The sequence below is a fragment of the Chanos chanos genome, chromosome 3 (genome assembly GCF_902362185.1).
Source record: "Chanos chanos chromosome 3, fChaCha1.1, whole genome shotgun sequence".
In the NCBI taxonomy this organism is placed as follows: domain Eukaryota; kingdom Metazoa; phylum Chordata; class Actinopteri; order Gonorynchiformes; family Chanidae; genus Chanos; species Chanos chanos.
Window position 1 is genome coordinate 43,133,258 of NC_044497.1, and position 20,486 is coordinate 43,153,743.

Consider the following 20,486-nt stretch of genomic DNA (forward strand, 5'->3'; position numbering starts at 1 on the left):
CATTCTCTCACAAGGACAATGATGCTTTATTTGCATAGCGTTATGTAAACCAACCTACATCTGTCCAAGGGGAGTTTTCAGTCATAGTTTCTTTGACACATTTTACTCTCAAGACACAACAGTCTGGTTCAGCCACCCTGTTTGGGCCTCTGTGGCTCAGAAACCCAGGGAAAGCCAACCACAGAAGGGTAATGCTAGCCAACGTTAAAGACAAATAAACACACTCTAGGGACGGGCTGGTAAAAACTGCAAATCTTGACTATGAGTTGATCTTAAATTGCGTTGGATGAACATATTTGTCAAATAAGCCTTAGCGCCCCAGCTATGGTTGGTGAATGACTTTAATGTAACATTTAATGGCTTTGTCATGGCGGTACAGCACTTCATTACACATTGACACAAATCTACTCTGCATTACAGGGGAAGCGTCTATGTAGGGGTGCTATATGTTTTTCAACAGTCTTTTCAAATCAAAGAGCAGCTTAGCTAAAGAGGTGGAAATGGGATAAAAGTCGTAAACACAGCTGTGGCATTGTCTCAGGCTCTTGGATGGATCAGAGGGAGATGTTGGGAGAGGGGTGGAAGTACGTGGGCATGGAACGCTCTAGTGTTTTTTCTCCCTCAAGTAAATCTATTTATGTTCAAATCTTGTTTGTGAAACAATGTTTTTATAGACAGAATCTGGTCTCAGAACACAGACTTAAGGAACTGTAAGTGAGCAACAAACACCTGACGTATATTTTCACCATTGTTTAATGTTTAAAAAGAATGATAAATTATGTACAGGTAGGAAAGCTTTTCCATTTGAAATGTTCTCACTCTCAGACATTTTGGGAGTCAAAGTGAAAATGTATATCCTACATTTGGCCAGGTGTGGCTTATCATGGGCTCGCACTCGCTCACTCCTGATCTTCAAACACTCCCTTCCCCTCTTTCCTTCCTGCTCTGCTGCCCTCACCACATGTCTGTGTTGAGCCTGGGCACTGATCTTAGGAAAACCTCACACATCAATCAGAGTGCAGCCAGATTTGTGTTGATGAGAGCCACTCTGCAAGGGTCATTGCCTGTTGTCTGAGAGTAACACATGCACGCAAGCACACGCACACACACACACGCGTGCGCACACACACACACACACACACACACACACACACACATTAAGGGAGATAAAGGTTGAGGATCACCTCCTGTACAGTCTTTAAGGCCAGCTGCTCCATTGTGTGTCCAGATTCAAAAACAGCATACGGGGATTACTGACACTTTGACTAATACAGCCCACATCATAACATATCTTTTCTATCTGGTAAAACAATATGAAAAATAAATTACAATAATTAACATAGCTTTTAGCAGGATGTGAAAATATATCCCAATTTTTTTTTCACTTTAAGATGTACTAGAAGACAGCAGAATCTTTCCAGCTGAGGGGCAAATGTAAAACTGCTGTTTTCGAGTATACCCACAAAGGTTACAGCCCCTATCTGTCTCAACTGTCTCAGTGTAAACACTTAGACAATGAGCACCACTGGGATTACAGGTTCTAATCTGCCGCCAGCTTCTGTCTGGACAGAGGCATTTTGTGGACATGCATAGAAACAGACAGAATGGGGCCTTGGGGGGCTTTGATTAATCCTTTCTGATCTAGATCCCCTTACAGCTGGTCAGGGATCAGCTTTCCCCTCCCAAATCACATTTACACAGCCATTTTACCAAAATAAGCAAAGCAAGATGTCACCAGCCAGCTCTTAGGAGTCCTTTCTCACAGAATAAATGACAAATATACTTATCAGTCAATATACAATATCAGTCAAGCTACTTTCAAAATGTACATAGAAAGTAATGCACCAAACACAATACATTGTTAATTTAAAACAATAGCAACACACAATAAACACAATAGCAATAACACCATAGCAAAGGTCTGTTTATCTATTTATAATCACAGTACACAACAAGATGAAACCGCTGATGTATACACTGAGTGTAAAATCCTAGTGGTGGTAAATGGTTTTGTTCTGTGCCTTTTTTTTTCTTCGGACAGATATATCTAAATCAAGGAGCACCTCCTGTCTCTCATTTCAGTTGTGTTTTTGTGTGGTTCAGATTCAAAACACTGCCACTTGAAAATGCACAGTGCTGAATTTAATAAACTGTACATTTAGGAGGTCCTCAAGTTGCTCCAGCTGGTTGAATCGCCACCAGGCATGATGGGTGGGACTAGGAGACAGATCAAATGTCAAAGGAATTCCTTCAATGAGGCCTCTGAGTGAGAGCTTAATGTTTATGCCATTCTTTTGCCAAGGGTATGGGCAATATCTCAGAGGGTCCAAAACACTGCATGGGTTTCTCTGTTAAAGGTGAATACCATTGCATACATGTCTTGCTAAAATTTACAAATTCATTCATTAACATTCATTTACAAAAAGGTCTTTGGTCTTGGGACTAATAATATTTTGTCGATTTATATCTTTATGCACAAATGTTTTAGAGGTCTGCCACAAAATCCATATCAAACTGTGTGCAGAAGGTGGTGGAAGAGCCTTCTGTCTGTCTTCAATTATATTCTTTGCTTCTCCTCTTGCATAACCACTGATTGATTCCAGAGACCTCACAACCCACAAACATTCCTTGCGGCATCTCTGGATGTATATGGAAAAACTGTGGATGCTCCAGATGCAACTTGAGCTCTACACTCAGAAGAACACTGCCTTATGCAATGCATCGTCAGCCTACACTATAATCCACAAATAAAGTGTGTGCTCATGTAACCTAGTTTCACTGCCCAGCACAGCATATTTCCACTTGTTACACATTGGGACAATTAGGAGCGGTGGAGGACAACACTGATTCATCGGGTCTGACACTGCAGCTTTTGTAACAGCTTTAAAAAAAAAAAAAAAAAAAAAAAATCTCAGGAAATAACAGCATTTCCCTGAAAAACAACATTATGCCATAGAAAAAGTGCAGCGTCATTTTTATTTTTGACAAAATGATCTTGTAAATGATCAAAAAGATGTGGATTTATGATCTTGAAATGAACTGCAGTGTTGTAGAGGTCATAACAGTTGGAATGTTAAGTATGGATCAATGTGTAGATTTTTAAAACTCAAGGTTTTGTCTGGTTTTGAAATAAAACCAAAAAAGTTTCATTATACGACAGTTTTACATTTCTGAAGTTCTCTGCTCCATATGTGACTGAAGCTAAATGACTAACGTCATTGCTGAACTCATGGCCAAGAGCAGAGTGACCTACATCACAGGACACAGACTAGGTTTGTTATCGTTTTGAACAATCACAGAGATTCAGATTTAAGTGAATCAGTCAACGGTTCCTCCAAACATTCAAACATTGCAGAGCAGACCTATCTGTGCTCTCTTTCTCTCATTTTATAAGTCTCTTCGTTCACTGGCAAACAGAAAAGGAACAGGTTTATCTGTCACACAAATGCAATAACCTCTCAACAGTTTAAATCGCTGGAACCTTACAGGATTTTTTTGTTGTTTAAAGACAGTTTTTGTAGGTTACATATAATACAACAGCGAATATAGATTTATTTTGTACCTGCCGAATACAACTCTGAGGAAATTGTTATCATAAAAATAACAACAAAACAACAAAAACATCCTGTAGCGATAATGCTCTTAATCAATAGCAAAGAGGCTCAACCCATTAACCTCCTTCACAAAAATGTAAACTGTGTGTATATCCCGCCAAATGTAGGGGATTATCAGTTATTTCTCGTGGATTACAAAAGTATTTGCGTATGGTATAGGCAGAATGTATTTGTTTTATCGTGGATTGGTATTCTGGGAAACAACTGTGTAACTCTAGTGTCTTCAGTCTCGGTCGCACACAAACGCTAAGGTGTTTCAAGTTTTGTTGAACCGTTAGGACAAATTAGGGAGTGTTTAAAATTGACAGTTGACTCAGGAGCCCCCCAATGGTCGTCTTTGCCACCGCAGCGTGTAATGCCAAGAAGTGTGAGAGCTCCCTCCTGTGGTCTTCAAGAGAACTACAGAAGTCGTGAAGTGGCGTCTGAACAGAAAATCTTTGCATGTTTTTGATATTTTTCAAATGCATATTCGACACATTTACTGTAATTGTTTTGTTTGATACAGACTACAACCAGGGCAGAGAGAGTTCCTGTTAAATAATAGCTAATATAAACATTTCACGATGGCCAAGAGAATTTAAAAGTTACAAACTGCTGGTATTTTAAAAGGATTCATTATGAAAAGTACTGCAGCCAACAGGGCTTTTGAATCTTCTTTTTTTATCCACGGCCTTTATATTAAATTGGCAAATACGATTAAATTACGTATGGATAAGTACTTTGACTCACTCGAAAATATTACAAGTAGAGACAAAAAATGTTAACATTATAGATACAAAGTTCAAAGGAAGATTAACATCAAACCGACTTTTTAAGACCGCAGCGAAAATGCCGGGGCGGGACAAAGTCTCTGACGTTTCAGCTCAACGCAACATCAGACGTGCAGGTACACTCATTATGTAGCCTATGTGATTATAGAAGTTTGAGTTGCAGCTTTGATGGCTGAATCGCTGTGGAATATATGATGATAATTATTTTCTTCTCAGTTTAAAATACTTTGAAAGATGTGGAATTGCATCACGTTTCTTGCAGCGTTTTTGTGGTGCGTACTTTTCCTGTTCTCTGTGACAGACACACACGTAAAAGGAGGTAAGTATACGCAGGTCTCCATCGAATTCCTTGTGTTGGTTTTAACTCATCTGTTTATTTTGTTGGTATTCCCATCAAACATCACTTATTACATTTTTATGTATTTGTAATTACACAGACCATTTAGTAAACGTCTGCACGTCAGCACTGTGAAATAATGAAGTGTTGTTTCTTCTGTATGTAATCCTCAAGTGGAGGTGGCACATCGTTCTGATTCAGTTTGTAAGTGTATTTGGTGGTTTTGCAGTGATGGCATTGAATCTCATCGAACAGTATAAGGTTGCAATGTGAAACAATGTTTTGAAATAAGTTTGCCGGAGCATCTTTTTTCGCACGTTTGGTCCATGTAACAAGTGCTTATTTTTTAATGAGTGATTTTAAGATTTAAACCCGTCAGTTGTTAAGGAACCTTTCTTGTCCTATAAAAATGCTCAAATATCTTAAATGGAGGCTGACCAGTTGCACCATTTTTGCCTTTTGCCATATTTTTCCTGAAATGCATATCGCAATTGTATATTGATGCCCAGTGTGGACAGTGAACAAGAACGCCGTGTGTGCAAAGTCACTTTCATTCAGGTCTCCTGTCAGATTAGTTATAATCCAGCCTCTCTAAATTCGTATCAGACTATGATTCATTTGGCTGCCACCTTGTCGGGGATGAAGGGTCACACGTGCACAAGGATGTAGGTATGTGGTCAGCTGAATCTCGAGTGATACATTATTTCTCCAGAAGAGTTTTTGCTAAGCTTAAAAAATTCATGAGTTTCATGTCAGAAGAATTTCAGTCATAAGCATATGCCCTGGCTAATCTTGTATGTCTTATCCTATGTCTTATAAGATTCACCTCGTAGTAAAAAGGTGAGTTGGTGTTTGTGCAGTTAGGTGTGTTTATTTTGGCGGTGGTGCATGCATCATTTGTACTTTATATCCTAAGAACCTTTGATAAATATATAAGTATATGTGTGAGATCTTTCTGCATTTACCAAATTAAACATTTTTTGGAATCCTGGGCTGTCTCTTTGAGCTCTTTTTGTTTTCTAACCGATGGGACAGGCTGAAAGGCCCAGTGGGTTGTAAGAGAGAGTGGCAGAGATCCATAAAACTGTAACCATCAGTGGGATGTTGTTGTGTATTCCCAGTGCTGAGGTTGTTGTTGTTTTATTGGTCAGGTCGAGTATAGTCAATTAATGGGCATATTAATGTGGGGATTAGAGGTATTTAAAGCCAGGATAACACACTCTGAAACACAGATTAGTGGTGTGAGAGTCAGTCTGCCACAGCATCTGTTGTGTGTAGGTCCTGCATATTATTGTATATCATAATGGTATGAATCACAAAGCCTGCATAGATCTTATCTCAAATTTATCTCCTTCAGTGGCACAAACGTAAATCACAATTGGCACCATTTTCACACTGACCTAGAATTGAAACACGTCTGTTGTGCTTTTAAAAAGCACTCAGTGCATTAGCATACATTTATTGAATTCAGATAAAGCATTAAGTGCAACAGAACACTGTGACACTTACTCCATGCAAAATGCTTAAGGCTATCGGTGCAGTTTTACATGAGCAGATACCAAAGAGTTGATTAGGTTAGCCTGTCTATATACTCGTCGGAGTGAAAAAAAAGTGCATTCCAAAATTGGTATGTTGAACTACTTTGCAGCATTTAAGTACTGAAGAGACAAATTAATAAGAACATTTGACAATGAATTGTATTGTAAGTTTCCTAAAGGAATCTTTTTGAGTTCATGTGCTCTTGGGACAGTGATGGCTTATTGACTGACCAGTATGAAAAATGTTAGTGACATATTTAGTGATCATTTTTTCTTAAATAGTCCCTTTCAAAGACCATTTTGAAATCTGTAAAATGACAGTTAATACAGTGAATGTTTTACAGAGTTATGGGATATTTGGGATGTAACCAAAGCAATAACCATTGACAAATCTGTGAATAGAATGACCTGCAGCTAAAACAGAAAAACACATATCAGTAGATCTCTTTGATCTTTATGCTGTTGTTGTCAAACTATTTTATCAACTTCAGTGTCAGTAAATTGACTGATTGCTCCACTGTCTGCTGTGCAGCCTCGTTCTACGGAGATGGCTTTGTGCACTTGAAAACAGAGGAGTCATCCAGCCGAACTTCTCTTCATGTGCGCTTTCGGACCAACAGGCCCACTGGGCTGCTTTTCTTGGCTGCTGGGGAGACAGACTTCCTCTGGGTGGAGTTGCACTCTGGACTCATTCAGGTACATGAACAGTCTCTTAAAAAAGTGTTTCTTCAGAAACTCCAGAGCGCTTTGTTGCAACATTACAAGATCTACCTATCAAGGGAACAAATAATGAAATTATATTTGTTCATTTTTGGAGTCTAATAAATATCAGATCTGTTAAGTCTGTTGTGCCAAGATTATCTCATTTTTTAATGGAATGAATAATCACTTAGCTCCAGTGCTGACTTGTGAATCATGAAAATCAGCAAGATTAAGCTGTAGATTCCTGTTTGCCACCAGTTTCACAAATCATATGTTCACTGAACAGAAATGGAATTTTATAGAACTAATTTAAGTAGGAGATGTACTTAATGTGGTTGTTAGTGTAACAGTGCGATCAGAAATAATTGAATGACATCATCAGCAACTGATTTGGTCTGATGACATGGATGTGGAATAATTACAGCAAAAATTTTAGAGGGTTTGTCACAATGATTTCATTTTGATCATTATCAGAGAACACTTAGCAGAAGTATACTTGGGTACATCTACCTTGTGGTATGTTATGAGTAATAGAATTACACACAATATAATGTTAGAGTAAGTGCTTTCAGAACATCCAGTTATGTGATTTTATGTTGCTTATGCATTGAAATGTAGTTCTGTCTCACTTAAACAACAATTTTGTTGTACCACAACATATTTAAATTTTATTGAAGCATGAGGATGATCTCACAGACATACCGGCAATTCTTCTTCCTCAGGGAAAAAAAAAAAGCAGATATTTTCCTGTTGCCTCCAGACAAGAAAAGGCAGCTGTAGACTAAACCTCCACTGACAAAAAAAACAGGTCCATTCATGTTTAGGTTATGACAAGATCACTGTCAGTGTAAAGTTCATTTGTTGTTGCCACCTTTTATGGAATTCCTTTAATTTAAGCAGAGTTAAGGCATCCACAAGTGTTACATGGGGGGAGTTTTAGACTTTTTTCATGAACTCTTCACATAGTCTGAGACAGATAACTTCTAACAGGTGTGATTTGTCTACCCATGAAGCAAAAGGTAATTGCTGCAATTACCTTATCTATCGAAATGTCATTCCCTGACAAATCTTTGAACTTTTACCAGGTGCGGATGGACTTGGGATCTGGGGAGGGCATACTTCAATCTGAGATAGGAATTCAGTTGAATGACCTGGCGTGGCACTCCATTGAACTTCAGCACGAGAGGCATAATGTCACTCTAACCGTGGACAAATATTCCTATACCAGTCTTACAATGCCAGGATCTGATGTAGAACTCAGTGTTCAAGAAGGGCTTTTTGTTGGTGGGATTTGGGGTCTAGACAAACCCTACATCTCCAGGGAGCAGATTAACTTTGGCTTCCGTGGCTGCCTGGATGAAGTGCTCTTCAATCAACACAATCTCCTCTCTTCCCTCAGACCCTACTCTGGTTACAAAAGTGTCAATGAGGTTTCATTGGGCTGCAGCCCTCAGTTCTCTGCAACTGTGGAAGATCCCATTAGCTTCTTCAGTTCCAAGGCTTATATGTCCCTGCCTCTGTGGGAATCCTCTCAGGATGGCATGTTTGAGTTTAAAATGCACACATTAACTGAAGAGGGGATCCTCCTATACAGCTCTGCAGGCCAAGGGGACTATGTTGCCATGGAGCTACGGGAAGGTCGTCTGGTGGCTGTGGTTGGAAAAGATGGGACCAAAACTACGTTACACTCCCTAGTGACAGTTAATGATGGTAGATGGCACTCTGTAAAGCTCCATTTGTTCCCAAGAAGCCTTCTGTTAACTGTAGGCCAGGAGATCCTCAATTCAAGCTTTGGGACCCGATCTAGGGCCCTCAAGCTCAATGGGCCTCTCTTTCTGGGTGGTGTTGATGTCATCACACGCACAGAAGCCCAGAAGAATGGGCTACTCTCTGCAGTCGGAAAACGCATTGGTGGTGGATCCTTCAAAGGCTGTTTGAGGAATATCAGACTCAATGATCAAAGGAAAGGTTTGCCTAATGCCTTGGTCACAAAAGATATATCAGTGGGTTGTGAGCCAGAGAGAGACTCTGAACCCACCACCATAATGACTCCAACAGCTCCTCCCTCATATACCCCAGATTCGGATGATCAGCTGTCTGGACAGGACAGGAAGAGGTTCCAGAACTTCTTACTGCTCAGAGATTTAGTTGTCCCTGAAGGAGGAAGGGCACCCCTGGGGTCCACACACATTACGTTGAACCTGGATTTCCGGAAACTCGGGATTCGTCAGTCTCAGATCATGTTTCGCATTGAGGAACAGCCAGTCCATGGACAGCTTAGGTTGGATGTTGATGCAGACCAGGAGAACACTTTCGGTGTGCTGGACCTTTGGCATGGCAGGGTCATGTATGTTCATGGAGGATCAGAGGACCCTCTTGATTTCTTCATGTTCTCCATCTTCACCAGTAGCAAGAAGGAAGTACCTGCCTACCTGAAGGGGAATCGGCTACACAGGTTCAATATTAGCATCACACCCATCAATGATGCTCCGGAGATCAGTCTCCCAGAGGGTAGTCTCTTTGTTGTGCCAGAGAATTCCAAGCGGCGCCTCAACACAGACATGTTGAGGGTCACTGACCCTGACAGTAATTCCTCAGACCTAGTGTTTTCTGTGTTGGCCAACCTGAATGCTGACTCAGGGTTTCTGGAAACTGAAGACCGCCCTGGTCAGCCTGTGATATCATTCTCCTACCATGACCTTGAACAGGGGAAAGTAAGCTATGTTCACACGGGAATCAGGAACTCCAGGATGGCTATTAGGGTGAGTGATGGGGACAAGGTGAGCAACACAGTGGTATTTAGGATAATGGCTGTTCCATTGGATTACAATGTTGTTAACAATACTGGTGTGGATGTAATTCAAGGTGGAGCTGCAGTCATTGGAAACAAGCATCTGGCTGTTCAGGTGAATGTTGTTAAACAAGCAGTGGACATTCGCTATGATGTCACACATCCGCCTACATATGGTGAGCTACAACGGCTGCATTCCAGTGGAGAATGGAAGCAAACCAGCACATTTACACAGAAGCTTCTGGAAAAGGAGCGTCTCAGATACCTTAGCACATACCAGGGAACAGATTTAAGCAATGTTACAGACAGTTTTAAATGCCGGATCACCATCGGCTCAGTTGCAACCGATGAGCTTCTTTTTCCAGTCAGAGTGCGGTGGATTCTCTACAAAGTCACTAGAAATAAAATGGAAGTCTTTGGAGACCACAAAGTTACATTAACTCCCCAGGAATTGCGTGTTGTCATGAAGGGTGTGAGACTCTCCGAGAGTGACGTATACTTCCGTATACTGAAATTGCCTAAGAAAGGAAACTTGTTGCTCAACAATAAGATCCTAAAGGAAAATTCTACATTCAGCCAAAAGAATGTCACAGATCTCAAAGTCCAATATGAGCTTGTAAATACTCCACAAGACAGCACAAGAGACACATTTAGTTTCCAGGTGTTCTCTAAATATGCCTGTTCAGGGAGCCATGATTTCAGAATCAGCATCAAAACAGATCTACATAATATAATCTTAACAAGTCATGGACTATCTCTGATGGAGGGGGAGAGCAAGGTCATCACAAAAGCCATGCTATTTGCAGAGACACAGAGTTCCACAGCAGCACTCTACACAATTATTAGCAGTCCCAAACATGGAAAGATCATGAGGATAAACTTATCCAATTCAACTACCAACAATGACAACATAATGACATTCACTAATCAGGACATTACAGAGGAGCGCATCTTGTATGTCCATGATGACAGTGAAACTACACAGGATTCATTCAGATTCCTTGCATCTGTCTCATCAGTGAAAGATAAGATGTTATCCTTAGAAGGAAGCTTCAACATCTCCATACAGTTAGTAAATGATGAGAAACCTGTTCGTGTTGTTGACAAAGTTTTCCATGTAGTTCGTAATGGGCAGAGACTGTTAACACTTGAAGACCTGTGTTACCATGATGCTGACTCAGACTTTGATGATGCTCAGCTGCTTTATACTCGGCGCGGAATTCCCATGGGTGAACTAGTACTGGTCAATGACACCTCTCAGAAGCTCTATCAGTTTCGTCAAAGGGACATGGCGGAGAAGAGGGTGCTCTTCACCCACAAAGGGGTCAGCTTTGGTCGTTTTGTCCTGTTTGTATCAGATGGGAAACATTACACATCCACTCTCTTGGAGGTCAGTGCTCAGGACCCTTATATCAGGGTGGACAACAACACTGGACTGCATGTTCAGAAAGGCTTTGAAGCTGTGATAGCATCAACCAATTTAAGCGTCATCACCAACATGGATGTCCGAAATGATGAGGAGGTGGTCTTTGAGCTCTTCATCAGCCCTATGTATGGGGGTCTTTATCACAAAGGAGTGATGATTGATTCTTTTACACAGCATGACCTGAAGACTGGGCAAGTGGTGTACCGTCATGATGACAGCAAGAATCTGGCAGATTCCTTTAACTTAACTGTGAAAGTTAAGGAGGTGCATCTAGACATAAGTGTAGCTGTGAGCGTTTATCTGGAAGACCACCAGCGTCCTCCCAGAATTATTCGCAACAACCTAATCCTGGTTGAAGAGGGCAAACCTGTTAAGATCCATAAAAAAGACCTCAAGGTTAGTTTATCAAATTAGGATATTGCAATGAATTAATAACACTTTTTTATTTATTGTAATCAGAGCTGTTGTAATTGACATGGTTAATTGATTAATGTTATTGCTTTTTGCTGCTTGTAATAACATACATGTGAAAAAGAACTTGAATATCTGAACAGATTGCCTTGTTTTAGGTTATGCATCAGAATAACACACCCTCTGAGATTGTATATTCGGTGAAGGTGGGCCCCACTCATGGTTACCTGCGGCATTCTATGGACGAGGAGGAGCACTACCAGGGCACTCCTGAGAAACCTGTCCAGAGCTTTTCACAGGCAGAGATCAATGCTGGACACATCCAGTATGTGCAAGTGGCTCCTGGATGTACCAATGACTCTTTCATAGTGGACATCACGAACAGGATAACAGAGATCAAGGATGTCATGGTTGCTGTGGATATTATTCCTCTACGTATTCCAATAGAGGTTTCCAACCTGACTTTGAAGGAGGGATCCTCTATGGCTTTAAACAAGGACATCATCAAGGTCACTAGCCATCACTTTTCAGGATTTGACTTCTTATACCACTTAACAGAAGCACCACTTCATGGCCACATTGAGCACTCCCGAATCCCTGGTGTTCCAATTCCATCTTTCACTAGGATGCAGGTCAGGATTGCCTTTGTAATCCTCACAGTTTTTACCAGTGAATATTGTTTAAGAAGGGGACTGTCAAAATTTTGCTCTGGCTCTTGTAGAACAAATGCTTTAATCAGTTACTAATTATATGTTTGATTCACGTTTTTGCACAAACTTAAATGCTAAATACCTTTGGCCTGTTATCGTGACTGATCTTTTGACATTGTGCTAAGCAATTTTCAGCCTGTGGGTTTAACTTGAACTGCCTGCATCTGGTCATGCTATTTGTTTTTCTGCAGGCTGAGCAAGACTTTATATACTATGTCCATGATGGCAGCGAAACCACAGCTGATAACTTCACCCTGATTGCCAATGACACAGATCTGGGGAAACACAGTTTGCCCTATGTGTTGTTTATCAACATAACACCTGTTAACGATGAGGCCCCAGTCATCACCGTTAATAGGATCCTCAGGGTGAGTTTATAAAATATGTTAATATATTATCATTCCCTAAATGTGATCACCTTAACTGTGTGTAGCCTGTTATTAACTGAAAAATCAAGATCAAGAGGGTTTTGGCTTGTTTCTGTGAGATAAGTTTCATTTAGTGCATTTAGATTTAGTATAGAGAGTTCCTACAGAACCTTTTGAAAATAGCTCAGCTTTTATATGAATGGTGATCCATGCATCAAACCAGGTGGGCATGCATGGGATCAGTGGCAGTTAATGAAAGGGAGTCAGATCTTTTCTTGTAAACTAGCATCATATCCTCACGTTTGCATGCCTGTGGCATGAGGAGTGCTTTCTGCATGTTCAAACAGGGATGTTCTGGAATTAAATCCATAGGGCAAGCCTATGTGTAACATTATTTGAGTGAGTGCATTATGTGTAATAATCATAGTCTTGTAGGTTGAGCAGTCTTACATGTCCACAGTTCTATGGTGTTTCTTGATCTTTGTCCAATGACATTATCTCCCCTCTTCTGCTCCCTTGAGACAGAAATGCCTTGCCTGAGGACAGTTAGGTTTATAAATGTATATGTAAGCATACTTTTCAGTAGCTAAAACCTTCTGAGTTTATCCCTTTGAAGACTTGGTATTCAGGCAGTAATGGCTTGAGCTATTTGACCTCCTCCTCTCCCAGTCTTTCCCCCAGTACACACACACACACACACACACATACACTTTTTGGTTTGTTATTTAACTGATATGTTATCAGTCTCTCACCATTTTAGGCTATTTATTATTCCCACAGCAGGACTGTTAAAGGGGAAGTCAGATTTTAGTGAGGAGTCTTAGGTATGTTGTCTTAGTTTACAGCAGAGGTAACTAATTTGTCCACTAGGAGGCTCACAGTATTTAAAATGTGTGAATTCATTCTCATTGCAGAATTGTGTTTTTGCAAAGAGAAAATGTATACACAGAAATGTGTTGAAGAAAGTTAAGCTTGAACTGCTGCACAATAAGTATAATTTCATATTTATCTACAACTGGCTACTTTATAGGCTGCACTGGCTTTTGTATCCTTTCCACTAGCTATTGTGATTTACTGTGTCTGTTTTGTGATATAGGTATGGGTTGGTTCCGTCACAGAAATCACCACAGAGGAGCTTAATGCTGAGGATCCAGACACCCTGCCAGAAAGCATAGAGTTCATTGTCACTCCACCCAGCAATGGTCACTTGGCTCTGAAAAGTGCTCCCTCCAGACCTGTCCTGAATTTTACTCAAGCACACATCCTACAGGGCCAACTGGTATTTGTGCATACTGGTGAGAAGAGTGTTCTAGTTTGCATAAAAATACAGTCTCAATCACAGGTGGTAAGGAGATTAAAGTTCACTCCTATGAAAAAGGTGGCATATCCAGGGAGAATTAAAATAACTTACGACTTATAGATTCTTCTTACATTAAAATAACCGTTGCAACTCATAATGCAAACTGCTATCAGGCAAAAATGACATTCTGTACCTGATCCTGAAAGTTGCTTCTTTTCCTGCAGGTGCCATGTCAGGTGGATTTCACTTCCAGGTCAATGATGGTGTAAACTTTGCTGCAAGGCAAACCTTTAGCATCATAGCCCAAGCTCTGGTGCTCAGTCTGGAGAAGAACCGTGAGCTGAGGGTGTACCCAGGTAAACAAGTGTATAGCAGAATGAATGTTGTTTTTTAGTCCTGTATGGTTTACATTTCAATTTAGTAACCGTACAGATGCTTTTGTCCAAAGCAACTTACAAAAGAGCATAACAAATAGGCTTAAATATCATGTTTTGGCATGCAAAGGCTAGTGTCATGAACCACTCACAGAATTAGGTATGGTTTTAGTGCGTTATAAAGTACATTATTTTTAACACTGCTTGCGTTTAAAATACAGACAAGCAAAGTGAAGTTAGTGGTTTAAAGATTAGGAAGATTTAAAAGACTTTTGAGTCTTGAGTCCAGTGTGTCTGGATATGTGATAAAGCGAGCGGTGAAGAGATTCAAGATTAAGACCTTAACCGATCACCTAGTTGGTACTGCTAGACATCTTACTATAGCAGACCCAAGCAAGCATGTGGTTTGATTGCAGAATTGATATGGAGAGGTGTAGTTCTATTTGTTGCTTTGAAGATGGGTGTCGGGATCTTGAATACGACGTGGGTGACAACAGGCAGCCAGAGAGGTGAACATTTTTGCAGGTTAAAACCTAAGGGAGCTGCTTTATCATAAATCTTCTGGAGTGGCTGGATTGAGCATGCAGGGAGACCGGCCAGGAAAGCACTTCTGTTGTCCAGATAAGAAGTGACCAATGCCTGGACTAGAAGCTGCACTGTGTTTATAACTGCTTAAACATAAAGCAACAGGCTTGACAGTTTTGTCTCTGTATCCCTCATTCACTACCCAAAGCTGGGTACATTCATACTATTCACACTTACAGAAGTGTGTGTGCTTCTGCTTCCCTGTTTGGACAAAACAAAGAAATGCGTTTTCATCCACTGTAACTGTTGTTCCTCTGTCTTGAATTCATGCCATTTTTAGATCATTTATTATTAAATTGCAGTTACAGTAAGTTCCTGAGAGTTTATTGTCAAGGTTACATAATAAAACAGCTATATCATTACACAGCTATACTTAAAGGAAATAATAAAGTGAAATTCCTCCAGCTTCTGTATAAAGTAATAAACGCAGGGATAGACTCTAGAGGGTTGTGAGTACACAGGGAAAGGGGCAATTTACATTGATCTTTGAGCTGCGTTATGAAACCTGGTCTCAGCTGCTATGAAATGAGCTAACATAACAATTTGTAAATGTTCTTTAAATCTAAAGGACTGTTAGGATGTCTTGAAAAACCATTTGTTTCACAGCAGTCTCTCACCTTATGCAGAGTAGCTTTCTCTACCACCTGTATATTAAAAATGAAAGATGGTTTCCATGAAATTTAACAGAATATTCATAGAGACAAAATGTCTGTTCATGATTTTACTGTGATGTGCTGTAGAAGCTCAGATTTGTTGTCATGGTAATACTCTTTTCTGAATCACAGGTTCTTCACAGGTTCTCTCTGATGAGGAGCTGCTTGTGGTCAGCAATGATTATAATGACATCACAGGGAACCGCACAATCATCTACACCATCACATCTCCACCAAAGTTGGGCAGATTGGTTTGGAGAAAAGATGACAACTCTTCAGAGGAGATATTCACCTTCACTCAAAACATGGTGTGTTTGGGAGAGGGATGCATTTGAGGGATTAATTTAATTATCATTCATTTTGCTGTTTCTTTTTGCTGTTACTTTTGGCACTGAGTGGAGCAGACTCATTTTTCAAGATGTTAGGTGATAAATGAGCCAATGGCATTGGCAAAGAATCATTCGCAGTCAGTTTCGTGCTCCTACCCAGTGGAGTTACAGGACAGACATGTCAAGAATAATGCCTTGATTGACTGTGCTGTGTTTGTATGCCTGTTCCAGGTGGATGAAGGTGTGGTCATATACGAACAAAGCCATACAGACTCCATTGGATGGACAGCAATTGACTCCTTTACCTTCACTGTCTCATCTCCACCTACCTCCCTCCCAGCTCATACATTTAATATCCACATCTCCTATGAGAACACTGGCCCAGAGCACAGAACTGCCCTTCTCTTAAACACCGGTGAGATTTTCTCTTTTTTGTCCATCATAGAGGTTAACAACAATACAACACCCAACCATATAATAAACATGTATGAAAATCTCCTAAAAATAATATGAAATAGAGAAAAGTATTTGTTCTGCTTTAAGATTGAACATTTCAGTACAGAAGTTTGTATGTTCTTCTATTTATTTCAGTATACTGATATCATATACAAATGACTTTAAACATTTCCCAGGTGCTGTTGTGACTGAAGGTGGCAGAGTAAAAATTGGCAAGTCACACCTGGATGCCACTAACTTGTTAAGAAAGGTGGCTGACTCGCAGAAAAACTCTTATGAGATCTGGTATGGAGTCACTTCCCTTCCCCACCATGGTATCATTCTTGTGGGTGAGCAAAACTTGACTCAGGAGAAACCCAACTTTTCCCAGTCCTTTCTGGACAAGTATGGGATCACATATGTGCATGATGACTCTGAGACCAAGTCTGATCATTTCACCATTGATGTTTGGTTGAACCCCAGAGGCAAGCCAGCTCAGTGGCCTATGGACTCAAGTGAAGTGGTAACCGAGTCTTTTAGCATTACGGTCACACCAGTGAATGATCAACCTCCTAAGCTCAAGACCAGAACACCAAGTCTAAGGGTAGTCCAAGGAGACATCGTCACTCTGAGCCCTAAGAACCTTCATGTAGAAGACCAGGACACCCCACCGGAGGAGATACTCTACACTGTGATCAGTAAACCAAACAATGGTTTCTTGGCCCTGGAGGGCCGGCTTAATGAGTCTACTCAGAACTTCACCCAGGCTGATGTTGACAATGGGAAGTTGTACTTTGTCCAGGAAGGGCAAGTCTCTACAGGAGTGTTCTATTTAAGTGTGACAGATGGAGCCCATCGTCCTCTCTATAAGCTCCTCAACGTGGAGGTAATGGAACCCACCATTACTATCGCCAATAACACTGGCCTTACTCTTCTGCAAGGTCAGACTACAACAACTCTGATACTGGAGCACTTGGCAGCAGTCACCAACGAGAGAAATACCACCATCAGGTATCAAGTAACAGTGCCACCAAGTCATGGCATGTTGATGATTGAAGGTCAGCAGGTTACACAGTTTGACCAGGAAGACCTTAGGTTAGGTAAAGTGTCCTATCATATGACTGAACTCACCTCCCCTAATGATAGCTTTAAGTTTACTGCGTTTACCTCTAAGAGCAACCTTACTACTCAGGTTGTCAACATTACAGTCAGGCCACTGATCCACCTGAGGAGGTATGTCAGAATCCCAGAAGGAATAGCTGTGAAACTGAGAAAGGATGTTCTCAATGCAACAAAGCTGGCTTCTGTAACTGAAAGTGACCCCATCTTTGAGATCATTGTTCCTCCAAAACATGGCAGATTAGTTAATGTCACATTTGGCCTTCGTGGGACATCACAGTCTGTGAAGACCTTCTCCTTCCGTGACATAGAGGAGGGTAGAGTAGCTATTGTAGAGAATATAAATGTGACAGCCATACATGGCAACACAATCACAACAAGACAAAACATAACTGTACCCCACGTGCTTAACGATTCCTTTGTCTTCCTCTTGAAAGCAGAAAATGTTCAACCTGCCATAGGTGAGTTTGTGTTCATAGTTATGCCATATGACCCTGTGACAGGGAAGCACATCATTATCGAGGGCCCAATGCAAACAACCAGGTCACCAGCATTCAACAGAACTACTAATGCTATCTCGCCATTACATACTCAGTCACACACAAATACCATGAAGCCACCAAAGACCCATACAAAATTCAGAACCAGGAACCGCTGGGGGAATCACACGCGGGGTAGATCTATGATCCCAACTGTGCCTCGGACGACCTCAACAGGCAAAGAGGATATGCACCCTGGTAAAAACACTCCTGTTAGGATGGAGTCTCTCCCAAGGCCCGCATCTGACCCATTATTAATAATTCTGCCACTCCTTGCCTGCCTAGCACTTATTATCATTTTGGTGGTTTTGATCCTGGTCTTTAGGCACCGCAGGGAGAAGAGGGCCCAACCTACTATGATCCACAATCTGTCTGAAAGCCATGGGGAAGACTTGGTGTCTAGGGGTGCCTACCTAGGTCAGCCTGAGAGAAGCCTCACTGTTCCGTCTGTTATTGTAACCCCTTTAACCCCCAGTTGCCCTGGTAGCCCTGTTTTAGAGGTGGCACATGGTCCAACCCTGATGCGAGCTATCACACCTCCTGACTCTCCACTGCTCCTCTGCCCCTGGAAACCTGTTGACCCAGAAACAGTTCGACAATGCCAGTCAGCTACCCCACCTCTCAGACAAAATCAATACTGGGTTTAACCTAATGCCTCAAGCCACAGACACCTCGAGTGCTTGGCCCATCTGAATGGTAAAACCATAAAACAGAGCCAGGTTGAATATTTAAGAGGCATTAAGGGTGACAGACTAACCTTTGTTTTAACCTCACAACATCCTATCATGCCTCAGAAACTGAACATCTGTTTCCAAAACATTTATTGCCAAACTGCTGTAACTGGATATTATCTGCCTTGTGAGCTCCATTTTTGCTGCCGAATGAAATCCACCATTTAACCTTAGTTTAAAACATGACTGCTGAGTGTTAGCTCAGAATTTTGTTATTACCCATTTTTTTTTATTTACCTATGTTTCTGTATTATGGAACAACTGTGAAACTCATACTAATAGTACAGCCTCAGACTGTCTGAATGACTGGGTGATCATCTTTGAATGTAGCATAAATCCACCACATAATTTTACTTTTTCTTGTTTTACAAAACTGTAATTTATTGGATTATGTTCCCTCCAGTTCTAAAGCTTTCCACTTGTTACAACTCTAGTGGTATAATAACCATCATAGTAATAAAACGGTACCCCTTTGATAAAATGGCATTCAACTTTTTGCAGTTCACTGGCATCATATTTCAAAAACAGGCACATGTCAGTTATCTTGATTGAAAAGTATTGCTTTATCAAGCATTTTGTTGCATTTATGAGTACTCTGTTTCTCTCCCTTGTTGAGAATTGTAATAAGCAAGAAAACAAGATCTTATTGTATGGGTTGATACATTGGATTTTTCTGACAATTTCCACAGCTATCTTCTTGTTTTCATGTACTGTATAAAATATCTTATCATAGTTTTTTCAAGATTACACGCTGCAGCACTACAGATGTATGGTTATCTAGTCTATTTGTGGCTCTTCTTATTCTAAGCTACTGCAGGTGCTGCACAGAGAAAGGAATTGAAACCTCCAATGGTGCTGTTTCATATTTAAGTGTCAAAATAGGTTTTTTTAGCAGACCGTTTTGAGCCAGAAGCATAACTTGGCCTCCTCACTGCTGGTTCAAGCATTACTCACACATTTATAATAGTTATCCTTCCATTGCCCTCCACTCAACAAAAGTCAAGGAGCTCAAATAAAATAGCTCTTTGTTTTGGGCCTAAGATAAGGAGAACAACCTCAGGAACAGCATGTTATTATTCTGAAAGACCTTGTTTGGTCCTAACTGTGTAATCCTATTCTTATATCTTCAAAATTAATGTTGTACCATTCAAACCAAATTTGTGATATACTGTTTAGATCAACAACTTTCAGTTCAATATGTGTCTGTCCCCTGTGTTGTCCCATTTATATTAGTCCAAATGGCAATGCTGTTTGATGTTGCTATAACTGCATTAAACATAACATGAAGTTTACAGTGATACAGTACATACACACTGTCATACTTTCTTATGTTCTCAGCTACCAATTTGCTGTATTTAAATGTTTACAGTGTGGCACCATAGTAAAAGTGTTGTGGGAGTCCAGTGTAATACAGTGACATTTCCCGTTCTTTTTAATTATGGTATTATATTTTCATACAAAGAAATGTGATGCAAAGAGCACTAGCCACAGTAAATGTGCTTATTGCAGAATACTGGTAGTTTTGAACCATGACATGTTAAATTGAAATCTTCATCTTAAGATCGTAATGCTCTGCATGGTCTGGGTTCAGTGCCCAACACCCACCCCACCCAAATCTATGTCTATTCATCTATGCTAAGTTTCCTGAATTGTATCTGTGTTTACTGATAACCCTCATCACTGGATTGTTCGAGCAGTAGTTCCAATTACTGTGTGAACGTTTTATGTACGATCATCATTGGCACAGAGGATGT

General features: G+C 40.6%; 1 protein-coding gene across 1 annotated transcript; it reads left to right on the forward strand.

Moving 5' to 3' along the window:
• Positions 1 to 4,442: 4,442 nt before the first annotated feature.
• LOC115807046 (chondroitin sulfate proteoglycan 4-like) lies at positions 4,443 to 18,648 on the forward strand. The gene is made up of 10 exons (XM_030767906.1): positions 4,443 to 4,500; positions 6,792 to 6,955; positions 8,047 to 11,574; positions 11,748 to 12,221; positions 12,491 to 12,667; positions 13,764 to 13,962; positions 14,192 to 14,323; positions 15,712 to 15,887; positions 16,140 to 16,323; positions 16,541 to 18,648. The coding sequence occupies exons 1-10, from the start codon at positions 4,443 to 4,445 to the stop codon at positions 18,646 to 18,648; spliced, it is 7,200 nt and encodes a 2,399-aa protein (XP_030623766.1).
• The last annotated feature ends 1,838 nt before the right edge of the window (positions 18,649 to 20,486 follow it).